The 14,830-nt window shown below is 47.8% G+C and overlaps 1 protein-coding gene across 1 annotated transcript in view; it reads left to right on the forward strand.

Annotated features, from left to right (window-relative positions):
* Window positions 1-354: 354 nt before the first annotated feature.
* The window catches only part of SLC6A4 (solute carrier family 6 member 4), a 35,163-nt gene continuing 20,687 nt past the window's right edge, over window positions 355-14,830 (forward strand). Inside the window, exons 1-2 of the mRNA XM_029212701.1 lie at window positions 355-761; window positions 13,781-14,234. Coding sequence (XP_029068534.1) covers window positions 13,892-14,234 — 343 coding nt within the window. The 5' untranslated portion in view covers window positions 355-761; window positions 13,781-13,891. The remainder of the gene's footprint in view (window positions 762-13,780; window positions 14,235-14,830) is intronic.

Genomic DNA, 14,830 nt, shown 5'->3' on the forward strand with positions numbered 1-14,830 from the left:
CGAGGAATTAAACAAGGTCCCTTCTGGCTGCGCTCACCTCCCAGCGGTGGAGCCGGACGGAGAGCCAGGGGCTAAGTCCCAGGAAGGAAAATAGGGCAGGATGCGGGGTGAGGGTGATGGGGGGGTGTCAGTGGTCAAGAGAGATCCTTCTGAGAAAGTGACATTGAGCCGAAAACTAAATAAAAATTTGGGAGCAATTTGCTGGGGGAGGAACTACACCTGTGGGTTGTGGAGCAGCTCCTCCCCCGCAAGCTTAACGAACACGAGGGTCAGGATTCTTAGCTCCTCTCGGCCTGCTGCCCGCCCCTCACCGCCCCCGGCTCCCTCTCTTCCCAGGGCGCTGCCCCTTCCGGGGAGCGTGTGTGCGAGTGTGCGTGTGTGTGTGTGTCAGTGTGTATGTTGCGGGGAAGGGGTCCTTCACCTCCCCGGGCCCCGGCTCCCCCTCCACTCCCACCCCCAGCGGCCCCTCCCCGGTGAGCGCGCCCACCCCCCCATCCCCTATCCTTCCCCCTCCCCAGGAGGAACGCAGAGCCGCAGCCGCGGGGAAACGTAAAGTTTCTGCAGCTCAAAAGTGACGCACAAATTCTTTAAGAGCTCTTTGGCGGCGGTTATCTAGAGATCAGACCATGTGAGGGGCCGAGAGTACAAATACGGCCGCGCGGGCGACGGCGTCGGCACAGGCAGCGACGCCCCGGTGCCTCGAGGGCGCGAGGGTCGCCCGCCTCGGAAGCTCCGGACCAGCCTCCGCGGACTCCCGGCAGGTGGGTCCGCTTTCCTCCCGGCTTCTAATGCCCACTTCTCTCCCGAACTTCATCCCGCCCGACCTTTCCGGGCACCGGCGCGGGGGCTCTGGGCAGGGTGGGCGCGCGCGGAATCGGCAGCGGGGACAAGGGGACGCGGGCGGGCGACCGGCTCGGAGCGCTCCTTCGTCCCCGGCTGCCCGGCTTCGAGTAGCCCAGGAAAGTCCTTCAGGACGGTCCTGCGGTCGGGAGGAAAAGTTGCTTTACTTTCAACCCATGGCTTCTGTTTGCTCTTCACTGACGGCCATCGCGTGCAGGGGCTGTGTGCAGGCATCTCTGGGGGGAGAGTCCTGGTGGATGCAAATGCCCAAATATCTAGAGAAATCTCTGAATGACACATAAGTGGGACGAGTCTCCGTGCCCTTGGGTAGTTTTCCCTGGCAGAGCCGATGCATGCTCAGTCATTCAGAATTTATGTGAAACCCAAAACTCCAGCGAGCTGTTTTACGTGGTTGAAGTGTGTAACCGTCAGTTGCTTGAAAAATGTGTGTATTCAAATTTGCTTTTGAAAAGGATCTCTGGGGCTAAAGAACACTAAGGAACATCTCTTTTTGCCCTGGGTCTTCTGCATAATGAATTTCTTTTTCAGTTGGGGTTCTAAAGAATTTCAGAGGGGTGGAATTTCTAAGAGTCAGACATTACAAAGGCTTGTGTGTATGTATTTTTATGATCAGTTTTGTCCAGAAAAACGAACCAGGTCAATGGATTATTTATGAGCCTGCTAGCTCTCATCAGAGTAAGAAGAGATCAAATATTTAATGTGTTTTGCCTTCAGTTACATAGGAAAAATGTCTAAGAAAACAACGTTGGGATTTGTGTTTAATGAAGTGGAGGGCGCTATGGCACATGGCTGTTTGGGTTTGGGGAGTGGAGGGAAACACACAGCTTTGACTCTGTCCCATTGCTCGCTTTTGTGTGAAGCCACTGGTGCTCAAAGGTTCAGATTTTCCTACCACAGACTCGGGTTGGGGTGGCCGCTTCCAGCGTGGATGAGATGCAGGTTCTTATGGGGTTTGTGCAAGCTGTTTTGGGCACGGGTTTTCCTTTTTTTTCACTGAACCTGAGTAAGAGCAGGTTACTTGCAACTGCTTCACGATTAATCAAAAGTCCCCTCAACACTCGGGTGATCCATCTAGGACATTTCAGAGATGTGACACCAGCACAGATATTCAAACCCATCTCTTTTGTCTCCTTGCTTAAAAATATTTATACTAGGGGTGGGCGGTGGGGACGGAATAACATTGCAGTTTTAATGGAATCAGCAAAACCTCAGAAATTCCTCTTTGGGGAATTCTTAGAGTTGTCTGAGCATTTTGATGAAACTCGGAGAGGCATGTCAAAGAGTCACAAATGGGTGAGGTGACCGTGGAATGGGGTGCTTGGCTGGAGGGTGTTGTCTCTTATGGCAGGCTTGCAGAAACATCCTGGATGTGTCCCCCTCCAAAGAGAAATGCAGGTAATTCCAGACATTAAGCCAGTAAATGGCAGTTCTTCTCCTTCATACTCCTCGAATGGTATAATTTGGGAGAACAAAGGCAGCGTTGCCTGAAGAAGTTTAATTTTAATTTGGCTTTAATGAATCAACAGGATATGGTCATGACTTGACTTTTTAAAGATGCTTGGATGGCCAAAGGGAAAATTATGCAGTCATGTTTCTGTCAGTTTAAGAAGGTACCTCAGACCTTAATTATTCCCCGTCACAGATCAGCTCCTCTGGGTCTCGAGGTCCTCAGCTCTAAGCGAGGGCTGGGGGGCCCTGCCTAACATGATGTCCGCGTCCCCTCCACTCACTTTGTGACTGTGAGCCTAGCCTCTCTGCTTTAAGCAAACACGAGTTGAAGTGATGGTGCAAAATGCCTGGGGGCCAGGACTCTCTACCCAGATGTTTCCATCAGATTAGGGTCCTCTGAGGACCCCCGGCTTTCCCTCTAAGGCAGGGGCTTTGCGCACTGACATGCACAAGTTAAGTCCTACACCTCAACCCTGTCCAGCTGACAGGGACCTGAGTTCCTAGACTCCTCGAATCCCCTTTGCAAACTGCCCAGGGTGTGGGGCAGGAGAAATGGCCCCCAGACGGTAGAGATTTGGGCTGGGCTGGTTTGCTTTGCAGTCACTGAGCTGTTGCCAGTGGGCTGCACTCCACTGAGGTTGGTGGTGTTCCACGGGACAGGCTTGGGAGTGGAGTCAAAGGTCTGATAAAGCGTCCCGTCTCTCTGTTCCTCAGGCAAGTGATACCGACTCACCTGCTCCTGTGGGGAATCCCATTTCTGGGTTTAACTGGGCCAAATAGCACCCTAAGGAAAGGGAACTGCCATCTTTCTAGGAGGGAAAGATGGAAAATAGACCCAGGTGGAAAATAGATGAAACTTAGCATTTTAAAGAACCCTGGCATAAATGACTTCCCCTGGTCAGAGGGTGACCTGCTTTTCTAGGGTGGGCATGAGACCCAACGTCGGCCAGCACAGCCCCCCATTTCTAGGCAGAGCTCAGCGAACTGACGTGGGTCCACATGCAGGAATGATCTCTGAGTAAAGGCTGTGTGCAGGGGGCACTTCCTCCTGCCTGACCTTTGTCAGCTGTCAGCACCTGGGAAGATGAAGGCTCACTTACTGAACGTCAACATTTTTGTAAACCAAGTGTTTTGCCAGCCAGGTGTCTAATGGGGTGACGAAACGAGTGGAGATAAGGCCTGTGCAAGCAGAGGCAGTCAGGCTGCCTTATTTTCCTCTTTCCTTTGGCTCCCCTGGAACCTGGTAGCAGCTCCCTTGCTGCCACCCCAGCCCGGGACCAAGGGCACTTGATAGTGGGTACTGTAAGCCCTAGGCTTTCTAAAAGCCAGGACAGGATAGCTCTCCATTAACCCCCAAAACTCCTGGACTGCAAAGTGAGGGATGAACCCCAGCAACGTGGAGACACGGAGGTGGTGTCCCAGGGCCAGCTCGACTGCCAGGGTCCCCATGCCACTTGCCAGTGCCTGGGGTCTGGCACTGGAAGGTCTCCTGGAATCCTGAGGTCCAGTTCTTCATGTCATTATTTGAGGTAGAAAGGGAAGAGGTAGGATCTGTGACGAGGCTGGTGGCAGATGTAGGAGAGCCACCTGTGTGCCCTGGGCAAATCCAGAGCTGGAGCCTGGTAGGTGGGCTCAGTGAGAGGGAGCCAGTCAGTGGGCCTTTCCCTTCTTGTGTTGTCGTGTGGTCTTTTGGGGCATACTCAAGGAGAAAGAAGATGGTATTTCCTTTGCTATGGAGCTGCTGCACGAAAATAAGATAAACTGATTTTTTTCCCTCTAACTAAGGGATTCCCTAGAATTAGGGGAGGGCAGAGCTGGAAGGGGCCTCTCTGGGGAGCCGGTCCGAGTCCTCCGTGGCTTGTTGAAGTTCGCCCACAGCCCCGAGTTCCAGGCCAGGCCTCGAACTTGAGTCTCCTGCGCATCTGTTTTTTTTCTCTCCGCTGGGTGTGTTGTTTTAAACGCTAAATTAGCTGGGTCTCTCCCTTGTTTCAGAGGAGAGGAGCTGGGGCAGGAAGGAAAGGGGAGGGAAGAGACGGGGAGAGAGGAGATATGCTATTCCAGGCAGCAGGGAGGTTTGACTGACTGGACGTTTCCCAGCTCGTCTGAGGGCTAGAATTATTTTTCTCCCCCCAATTTTTTTGTTTTATGATTTAAAGAAAATTTTTATTGGAGTATAGCTGACTTACAATGTTGTGTTAGTTTCAGGTGTACAGCAAAGTGAATCAGTTATACATACACATATAACCAGTCTTTTTTTTTTTTTAGCTTCTTTTCCCATGTAGGCCATTACAGAGTATTGAGTAGAGTTCCCTGTGCTCTACCGTAGGTCCTTATTAGTTATGTCTTTTATATATAGTAGTGTGTATATGTCAATCCCAATCTCCCAATTTATCCCTCCCTCCTTTACCCCCTGGTAATCGTAAGTTTTCTTGTTACATCTTTTTTGGAGTATAATTGCTTTACAATGGTGTGTTAGTTTCTGCTGTGTAACAATGTGAATCGCTATATATATATACATATAACCCCATATCTCCTCCCTCTTGTGTCTCCCTCCCACCCTCCCTATCCCACCCCACGACCATACCACCCTGAATGCGCCCGATCCCATCTCCTCCCAGTTTTTAATTTTGAAATATTTCAACTGAAAAGTTGGCGAAGTGGCCCAGTGAACCTTCACCGGTTGTTAACATTTTGCCACATTTGGGCCTGAGCTTTCTCTCTAATTAGACACATATCTAATTTTTACACATGTTAACATATATATAACTTGATACATTATGTATAATATGATATAACTAATGTAATAATTATACTATATATATGTACATATATATAATTTTGTTGTTGAACCTGTGAGAATTTGCAGATATCCAAATACTTCACCCCTGGATACTTTAGCTCGTGTCTCCTAAGAACAAGGACATCCTCCTACATAACCAGAGCCCCATAATTATCACATTTGGAAAACTTAACATTGATAAAATATTTTATAAAATATACAGCCCATATTCAGATTTCCCTCACTATCTCAGTGATGTCCATTTTAGCTCAGAGGGTTACTTTTTTTTTTTTAATTAATTAATTTATTTATTTTTGGCTGTGGTGGGTCTTCGTTTCTGTGCGAGGACTTTCATCTAGTTGCAGCGAGCGGGGGCCACTCTTTATCGTGGTGCACGGGCCTCTCACTATCGCGGCCTCTCTTGTTGCGGAGCACAGGCTCCAGACGCGCAGGCTCAGTAGCTGTGGCCCACGGGCCTAGTTGCTCCGCGGCATGTGGGATCCTCCCAGACCAGGGCTCGAACCCGTGTCCCCTGCATTGGCAGGCAGACTCTCAACCACTGCGCCACCAGGGAAGCCCTCAGAGGGTTACTTTTTGAGACCATCAGATCCTAGAGATGGGAAATTACCTCTTGCCCTCATGTCAGTGCATCTGAGAATTAGATCAATTCTGTGTAATGATGAACTGATTTTTCATGAATGTTCCCAAACCATGTGTGTGTGACACATTGTAAAGCACATTTCAGAACTTGACCTACGAGCATAGGCACCTTTGAGCAACGTTACCCAAGTCACAAACAGCTTGTGGCTGCAGAGGCGGCCCCCATCCCCCACCCTGCTCTGCTGCTGGACCCCATCTCTCTTCTCATTTAGTTCTCCCCCTCCCTGCCCCACCCAGAGAAATGGGCCCGGTTCCCCCTTCCTTTCCTCTTCACTCACATTGTATCTAATTCCACTTCGAATCCCTTTCTCCTCCCCTTCTCTCTTCTACCAGCTGCCACAGGTAAATCTGCCCTCATTTCATAACACCCTCTCCCTGGGGCTGGTTTTCTCTGTCTCCTGTCTCTCCCTCTCTCGGCTTTCTTTGTGGGTCTAATCATGTCTGTTTCACACAAAAGTAGTCTTAGTAATATACCTGTGTTAAGGAAAAGAAAAATCTGTGTTTGGAAGTGCTCCCATGTTTTTTTAAATCTTGATTTCTATTTATTGCATAAATTGCATTATAACAAGAAAAGAGTATTTAGAAGGTGTAAGTGATACTCCTCGTTCTTTTTTTTCTTCTTTTTTTTTTTTAAGGAAACTAACTTTTTTCTAATGATTATTTTTTGGCTGCGTTGGGTCTTCATTGCTGTGTGGGCTTTCTCTAGTTGTGGCGAGCAGGGGCTACTCTTCGTTGTGGTGCGCAGGCTTCTCATTGCGGTGGCTTCTCCTGTTGCAGAGCACAGGTTCTAGTTGTGCAGGCTTCAGTAGTTGTGTCTCGCGGGCTCTAGAGCGCAGGCTCAGTAGTTGTGGCGCACGGACTTAGCTGCTCCGTGGCATGTGGGATCTTCCCAAACCAGGTTTCAAACCCTTGTCCCCTGCGTTGGCAGGCAGATTCTTAACGACTGTGCCACGAAGGAAGCCCAGTACTCCTCATTCTGCCTAATCTAACACATCACCTGTTCGAGTTTCCCAAGCCTCTTTCCTGGCCTTGTCCATGTTGAAACAGTGAAGGCAGTTTTGTTTTCTGCAAATAGTTGTAAATTGTGTAGTTAAATGTAATAAGGGATCTGTGTCCTCAACTTCTAAAGGCACCTCCACAGATTCTATACACAAGCTTCTCTACCTCTTTATCCTTCTCTCCTTAAATTTAATTTTCCTCAGGAACCAGGAAGAATGTTAAAATAAACAACTTCTAATCAGTTTGTCACCTCCCACCCCCTTTTGTAGTACTTAACAATGCTGTGTTCTACAGCTTGCATTTTAGGTGTTTTTGTATTTTATGGTTAAACTAGGATTTTGTAAACTAGATTAGGAAATTAACCACCGTTTACAACATTTCTTTCTGTAGGTAGAAAATATATTGCAAGTTCCAAACAAACAACTCACAAATGAATGTTTGGAACACAGACCTTTGACGGGCATGCCTGCTGGTACTTGTTCCAAAGTCTAAAAGCACAACCTGGGCTCTTCTTTAATCCTAGACATGTCAGTCTTTTCCAATCCAGAGTTCATTAAAATTATTGTTCTGACAGTCCTCCCTCGGCCCCCGAGATGCAGATCTTACTAATGGGTGAGGAGGGAGGAGGGGCAGCCCCCTGAGATTGGGAAGAAAGAGTAGAGCCCCACCTGAGGCTTACACCTGCCAGCATGGCAGCTGTGGTTCCCTGGGTCCCATGCCTGGGAAACCTGAAATAGACCCTCTGTGCTGGGAGCTGTGCAGTGCACACACGGGTCAGCAAGTATTTGAGTACAGAATGTATGAGCCATGGCCCCTGCTTCCAGGGGGATGCAAAGCAACTAGACATAAAAGGATAACTAATGATACTTGAAAATCAGTGAGGAATGACAAATGAGTAGAGAGAGATCATCTTGGGCTGGGGTGGTGAGAGAAAGCTACATGGCGGGGGTGGATGGAAACTTAAGCCACGCCTGGAGGATACAGGATGATTAGAGGGAGCGAAGGGGCAGGGTGGCGATGCACTGGGCATGCTCAGTGGCCCACTTGCCCCTAGTAACCTGGGGTACTTGTTAACAATGCAGCACCCACTGCATTGGATCTCTTTATTAGAATCTCCGAGAGAGCAGCCCAGGAATCTGCTGTTTACAAGTTTCCCAGTGACTCCAAGCCACTGATTGAGAGGAACAAGCAAGAACCAGTGAGGGCCTATGGAAGGGGTTGGTGGCTGTAGCTTCTGGCTCAAGTGGCTCACTTGTGCTGTGGGCTACGAATCACTTAGCCTTGTGGGCCCCAGTTTCTCGGACTGGGGTGAGGAGTAGAAAAGCAGAATGGGTTGCATATATGTGGTGGCTTAGTGGCCATCAACTCACTGTCATTTATTGATGCTTTCCACGTGCTAGACACTGAGTTAAGTGTTTGTCATACGTTTATTTAATTTCCACAACAACCTTTAGGAAGCAGGAATTTTAAGGGTCTGCTTTTACACATGGGGAAAGTGAAGCTCAGAGAGGTTAAGCAATCTGCCCAAAGTCACACAGCCAGTAAGTAATGGGTCTGGGATTCCAGTGCAGAACTGTGCAACAGGAGAGCCATGGATTGTGGACACACAAGGACTGTTAAAAATGAAGGTAATTAGTCTAGGCTTTCCTGTTCGTGTTCACTACAGCAGGGCTATTTATGCCTATCTATGCCAGATCTACTTCTTTTTATTAAAGTCAAAATAAATAATCCTTTGTACTTTTGCCCAGCCTCTGGAGTGATCTCAACCCCAGCACAAATGGCTAATCCTCTAAATTTTACACCCTGTGTGGTGAGAAGCTCGAAGCTATCCTCCCCCAGGGAAAGTTCTGGATGGAGACCCTTTTCCTTTCTCATGGTAACTGGCCCCAATGGCCCTGAGGATTATAGCCTATTTAATTCCTCTCCAAAAAATTAAACTGTCTCATACAAGGCACTCTTTGGATAAGGAGATGGCTGTGATAGCGGAGTTCATTTCTATCCCTTATGTCCAAAAACCAAGATTTTCTCTACTCTCTCTGTTCAGATCATGAAGTCTCTATTTTGTTTGAAAGGCGAGTAGGAGTCCCATGGCTTATGACCCTCAGAGAACTCAACGGTCCCTTCGACAGGTACAAATACAAGCCACCATTTTGCACTGTGAAGACATGAGCCAGAAGCAGTGAAAATCCAGGGTCCTGTGACAGAAGCCGTGCAATAGCAACAAAAGGAAGACCTTTAAAACCCAAGGGCAACTTGGAAGCTAAAAATGCAAGGTATCTGAACATGCTGCGTCAAGTCAGCGGAAATCTTGGTTTACAACAGGTTGTGTGGCAGCACTAGGAAGCAGCACCAGACTCTCCCTTGTTCTGCATGTTGGTGTTTTCCTACCAGTCATATTTTGGCCTTGTACCATAAACTTCATGAAGGCAGGACTGAGCCTGCCTTGTCTGCAAGAGCCTAGCACATAGTAGGCAGACAGTATGTGTCTGCTGAATTAGTGCCAATCCGTGGCAGAGGGCCAGGTTCAGTGTTTACTGCATTACAGGCACCAGGACTCTGTAACTCCTATCATCCTTGGTGTCCTGGGAACTCTAGACTCCCTCTGAATAGAGAGTGCCAATTGCCACTTGAGCATATGACCTATAATTAATCTTATCTCAGTGGTAAACCCATAATTCATGTTGGTTTTGGGGGGTTTTCTATTTTGGTTTTTGTGTTTGTTTTTTTGAAAATGAAAATTGAGTGTCCTGAGAAATGAGCTCACTTTGATCTGGACATGTGAAGTCGAAGTACAAAATTTCTACAGTGTTTCTGCTTAGGATGTGCTGAGGTATCAAACAGACAAGTAGGGTCACGGGCATTTCCAAAGGTCTGGGTGGTTTCTTGACTAATCACTGTAATTACATGCTTGTTCAGATACTGGTTCCCCTGGCTACAGAGACCAAATTTGTGGAAAGAGGGATGGAGATTTGATCAGGAGAAGTTTAAATAGAAACAATCCTTTTTACTGGGGGGCCGGGGGGAGGTGGAGTGAATTAGCCCACTCTCTGGGCTAATACGAGCATTCTGTCAAGTGCATCACTGCTCGGCCCCTCGTGTGCGGACCCCTGGGGGATGAGGCTCCTGCGTGTCAAGCTGTCATCCTACCATGGAGCTGGGTGACGTGCATGGCCCCACCCACAGCTGGTCACCTGCTCAGCCCGGGAAAATGGCATACGTTCAAGGTGCACAGGAAGGCTTCTGGGGCTGTTTCTGGCCACGGAGAAGCTCAGGTCTGCCTGGAAGAGGACACAGCTGTAATATTGGGCTCATTTGCAGTCTCTCTACCCAGCAGGATAAAAATACCTTTTAAAAAAGAAAGCTTTCAAGACAACATTCTTAGAAAGCAACCTTCTTAACATCTCTTCCTTCTATATTCCTGGGCCAGCTTGCTCTCAACTATTGCTATCTACTGGTCTCAGTAGGAAAAGCTGCTCAGTGCTCTGTAGAATCAGGAAAATGGGAAAGGAGTCTGGATCCACAGGCAGCATCCCGCAGGCAGAAGGGAACCCAGGCCCGGCCATCTGCTCCTAGATGACAGATTCGTCTTTGGGAGGAGCTTTCTTCTCAAAGGCAGAGGAGTGATTTGAAGAAAAGGAGATGTGCATCTCCTGCCTGTTCGGTGGCTTCGTGTGGCTGTAACTTATCTATTTGTACCCCGGGCTCTATGATTGGGGCAGGAGCCCAATAAGGCAACCCCAGAAAGCACAGCTGGATGGAGAGAGACCAGCCTCAGGGGAGAGGCAACCTGAAGTCATGATTGGGCTAAAGGACCCTCTGAACAGGTTTTCTTATGACTTGGGCTATTTCAGCTGTTGATGAATTTTTTTTTTTATGCTGAGGGATATTTTAGGAAACAAGACCTTTTGTAATGCTCAGCAAAAATAGTCTGGTGTCTTATTCTTCTAGGAGTTGCTCATAACAATTGCCGAGAAATCAAGATCAAATACCTTGGGGGCTGAACCCCTGAGAACCCTGAAGAACATACACTGCCCAACCAAAGTTCACCAGCCCACACACATTTTCCAACTTCCTGCAGAGTGCCCCAGGGGAGAAAGTCAATGAAATCTAGAAAAATTCACACGACTCTTCCAGCAGGAGGGTGACAGAGCCACTGTATGGCTAAACGTTTATTCCCCCACCAATGTATTCTTCAGAGATGGGTGATGTTTCCCCTCTAGAGACTGTGGTGGACATGCCAGAGAAAGGTTGGGTGATACAGTTGCTCTCTGAGCTTCAATTTAAATGAGAGGAAAGTTGCAGTATTAAAGATGGGAAGATGTTCCTACAGAAAATTTTGGGTAAAATTTTGAAGGTGGGAAAAGAAAGACCAGGGAAGGGGGGCCTCGGTCATAGGTAGGATCTGTCAGCTGGGTGCCGTCTGACCATCCGCATGTGGTAAAGCTCTATTTCTGCCATCTGGTCTGCAAGTTCTTCACTGTTTAATGTGGAAAACATGCCATTGATATAGGCTGGAGGGAAGTACAGAGGCCTTCTTCTAACAGCACAACCAGAGACTGCCAAGTTCAGGTTTAATTTAGCTGTGTATTCAAGTATATTGACAACTCATCTCTCTCAAAAACAAAAACAGAAACACCTTAAAATAAAAATCCCTTAGCCTGGTAGATGGTACCTTATGGTGGATGAGAGGATGTGTGGTTATTTAAAAAGTCCATCAAGTGTAGTTGAGGTCTCAGGGAACGGATGGGGGCAGGGAAGGCGGGACAGCAGCATAAGGATAAGCAGAACAGGTTTTTATCTAGATCACTCTGTCAGAAATTCATATCCTTCTATGGGTCATGTTTGTCTCCTTGAACCCGGGATAGGGTCGGTGGCGGGGGCCAGTTAGATAGGGTAGAACCCAGGACACCTACCCCAACCCGTTAACACACCACACACACACCCTCGCTACATAGAGATGGTTTCTCTTTTGTTGCTGTGATATTTTTGGCATCAATCAATCCCTTTAAAATTTTTATTTTCTACTTTACAGAAAGAAACTACCCAGTAAACATGAAACTCTAATTAGTTGCATCCCCGTGTTCATTTCTGATCCTTGTCAATATTTATGTGCATAGTCATCAGTGTGAATCTACATACTTTGTGTTCTAAGTTTTCACTCACTACGTTTTTGTCTCCACATTTCCACACGTGGATAGTTAAGTTGTAGTCATCGAAAGCCCCACCAGGGTAGGAGACATACACTCACATTTTTTTTTTTTTTTTACACTCACATTTTTTATGAGCTACCAGTTCCTAGCCAGCCTCCTACTGTTGGATTTGGAGGATTAGTATCAGATCTTTGCAGTTATGAATAGCAGTAGCAGTATCCCTGGACATCTTTTCCTAGAAAGGTATAATGTGATTTGAGCTAAGCAGAAACAAAGTTCAAACCCAGAAGAATGAAGTTAGCTGGAAGGTCCTGGCTCCTTACTACTTTATAACAGGCCATAGGTTTAAAGTCCGAAAGGGCTCGGATTTCTACCCCATGTTTGACATCTCAGAGAGCTGAGCTGACTTCCCTGTACCCTGGCCCACGGCAGTGACATGAAGGCATGGCAGCCCTGAGGCATGTGGGGACAGAGACACCAGTCACACTGGCATGTGTAACCTCCACGCTCTTCTCTCTGGCTCTTCCAGCGTGGATGAGAGGTGACCCTGCCTGCCCACTGTTGCAGAACACAAGTGGATTAGCCTCAGGAGTTGCTGGGGAGTGGCAAGAAGAATGAATGGTGAGCAGCAGTGACATCTAAGGCTCAGTGGGATTTGCAGAGGCATGATGGGAATGCAGAAAGGCAAGGCACAGACGGACTGGACACAGCTGGAGGCAGCTAGAATCTGCCCAAAGGTTTCTAAGAGCTGGGCTCCAGGAAGAGTGAAAAAGTCTACAGCTAAGGAGCTAGGGGTCCTCACAAAGGGTGGCCTTTTCATCTCTTTCCTATGCTCTCTTCCTTTTTAAGTCACACCTATGGTTTATATAAAATATACTTTGAGTGTTCAGTTTAAATGATGGAGAGGACTGTCCTTATCTATTTGTAGCCAGAAACTGCTTCTTTGTTACTCTTTTCCCAGCACAGCATCCAAGACAAAGTAAGTGCCCTGTGAAACTTTGTTGAAGTGAAGCTTTGTTCTTCTGAGTCACTGCTAAACTCCAGGGTGGGATTCCAGTCCCTCAAATTGAGGTCAATACTTTGTTCTTAATAGAGCCTGGGCAAAACCTTGGTTATTTGCTATTTTTGTTTGTCCTGTTGTTTTGTTTTTTCCTTTTCAATTACTTGGTTGTGATTTGATACCTTGCATGGGTTGAAAAATGTAGTTGATTTTACTTTACTTTAAAACTTTTTTTTGATAGGCAAGAAGCAGATTTATTAATATCCTTTGTAAAGAGTTTACAGGGGCTTCCCTGGTGGCGCAGTGGTTGAGAGTCCACCTGCCGATGCAGGGGACACGGGTTCGTGCCCCGGTCCGGGAAGATCCTACATGCCGTGGAGTGGCTGGGCCCGTGAGCCATGGCCGCTGAGCCTGCGCGTCTGGAGCCTGTGCTCCGCAACGGAAGAGGCCACAGCAGTGAGAGGCCCGCGTACCGCAAAAAAAAAAAAAAGAGTTTACAGAAAATGGATCATGGGAGGATGGTCATGTCCCAGGTCTTGGATGAGTTCCTGGGACAGGCCACCAAGTGAGGGTCCTTGGCTTCATGCAGGAAGAATTCAAGAGCAAGCCATAGTAAAGTGAAAGCAGGTTTATTGAGAGAGATACACATTCCACAGGCAGAATGCGATCTGTCTCAGAAGATGAGTGGCCGTAGTTGATTTCTTTTCTTTTTTGCGGCCATAGTTGATTTTATTGACTCTCCTATAGCAAACAGGGTGTCTCACATTTAACAGATGCCTTCGTAATACCATTAACTAATGTAATTCAAGATGTATGATGAGTTACCAAAGACAAGTAAAATGCCTAATTCTGTTTTCCTTTCTCTGTGTGCATTTCCAACAGAGGTCTCAACCCCATTGATATCAAGTGCTGAGGAGACTCATAGATCTGAGCACCAAGAATTCAGGTCGGTCCTCAGCACATGGGCGTCAGCATCATCTACTAGCTAGTAGGATGGAGACCACACCCTTAAATTCCCAGAAGGAGCTAACAGCATATATGGATGGAGAAGATTGTCAAGGAAACAGTGTTCTACAGAAGGGTGTCCCTGTCCCTGGGGATAAGGCGGAGTCCAGCCAAATCTCGAATGGGTACTCAGCAGTTCCAAGCCCCAGTGCAGGAGAAGACACTCAGCATTCCATCCCGGCTGCCACCACCACCCTAGTCGCTGAGGTTCATCCAGGGGAACGGGAGACCTGGGGCAAGAAGGTGGATTTCCTCCTCTCCGTCATTGGCTATGCTGTGGACCTGGGCAACGTCTGGCGCTTCCCCTACATCTGTTACCAGAACGGAGGGGGTCAGTATCATGGGCTGCAAGCAGAGGCTGTGACCCAGGGGTGGTCTGTAGATCCTTTTGGGAGGCCAGAGGATAAATCATGTCTTCTCTGTCTTGTTTAACTGATAATGCATCTGGGAACATGGTTGCTTAGACTTTCAAGCTAGTCTAAAAGACAAATCTCCAGTAAGCCAAAACTTTAAGTCAGCATGTCTGTGGCTCTCTGGGTTATGAAGTTGAGTGAAAGCTCTCCTGAACCTGACCTCACCAGATTTTCAGCATCATTAATGCTTCCTCTGTGGAAGAGCCCCCTTCTCATCCCTGCATTATACAAGCCCTGCTCTCCTCCACGTGAGACGTGGGGGAATGAGCATCAGCACTATGCTGAGTTCTTTCACTCCTGCTGGCTGGTTCTGCCCAGAAGAGTCCAGAGAGCTTAGATCTGTGAAAGGAAAAATTGGGAAGTGGCTCCACGTTCCCAGACCCTGCTGGGCCTTTGGACCTGTGTGAGGGCAGAGAGGGCGTCAGCTCAAGTCCATAGTCTTAAGTTACAATCTGGGCATGATCCGTAGCTGAACCCAGCCACGTTAATGCCAGCACCAAACCGTATATGGATA

This window comes from Monodon monoceros, unplaced genomic scaffold (genome assembly GCF_005190385.1).
Source record: "Monodon monoceros isolate NGI ecotype Baffin Bay Population unplaced genomic scaffold, NGI_Narwhal_1 Super_Scaffold_9, whole genome shotgun sequence".
In the NCBI taxonomy this organism is placed as follows: domain Eukaryota; kingdom Metazoa; phylum Chordata; class Mammalia; order Artiodactyla; family Monodontidae; genus Monodon; species Monodon monoceros.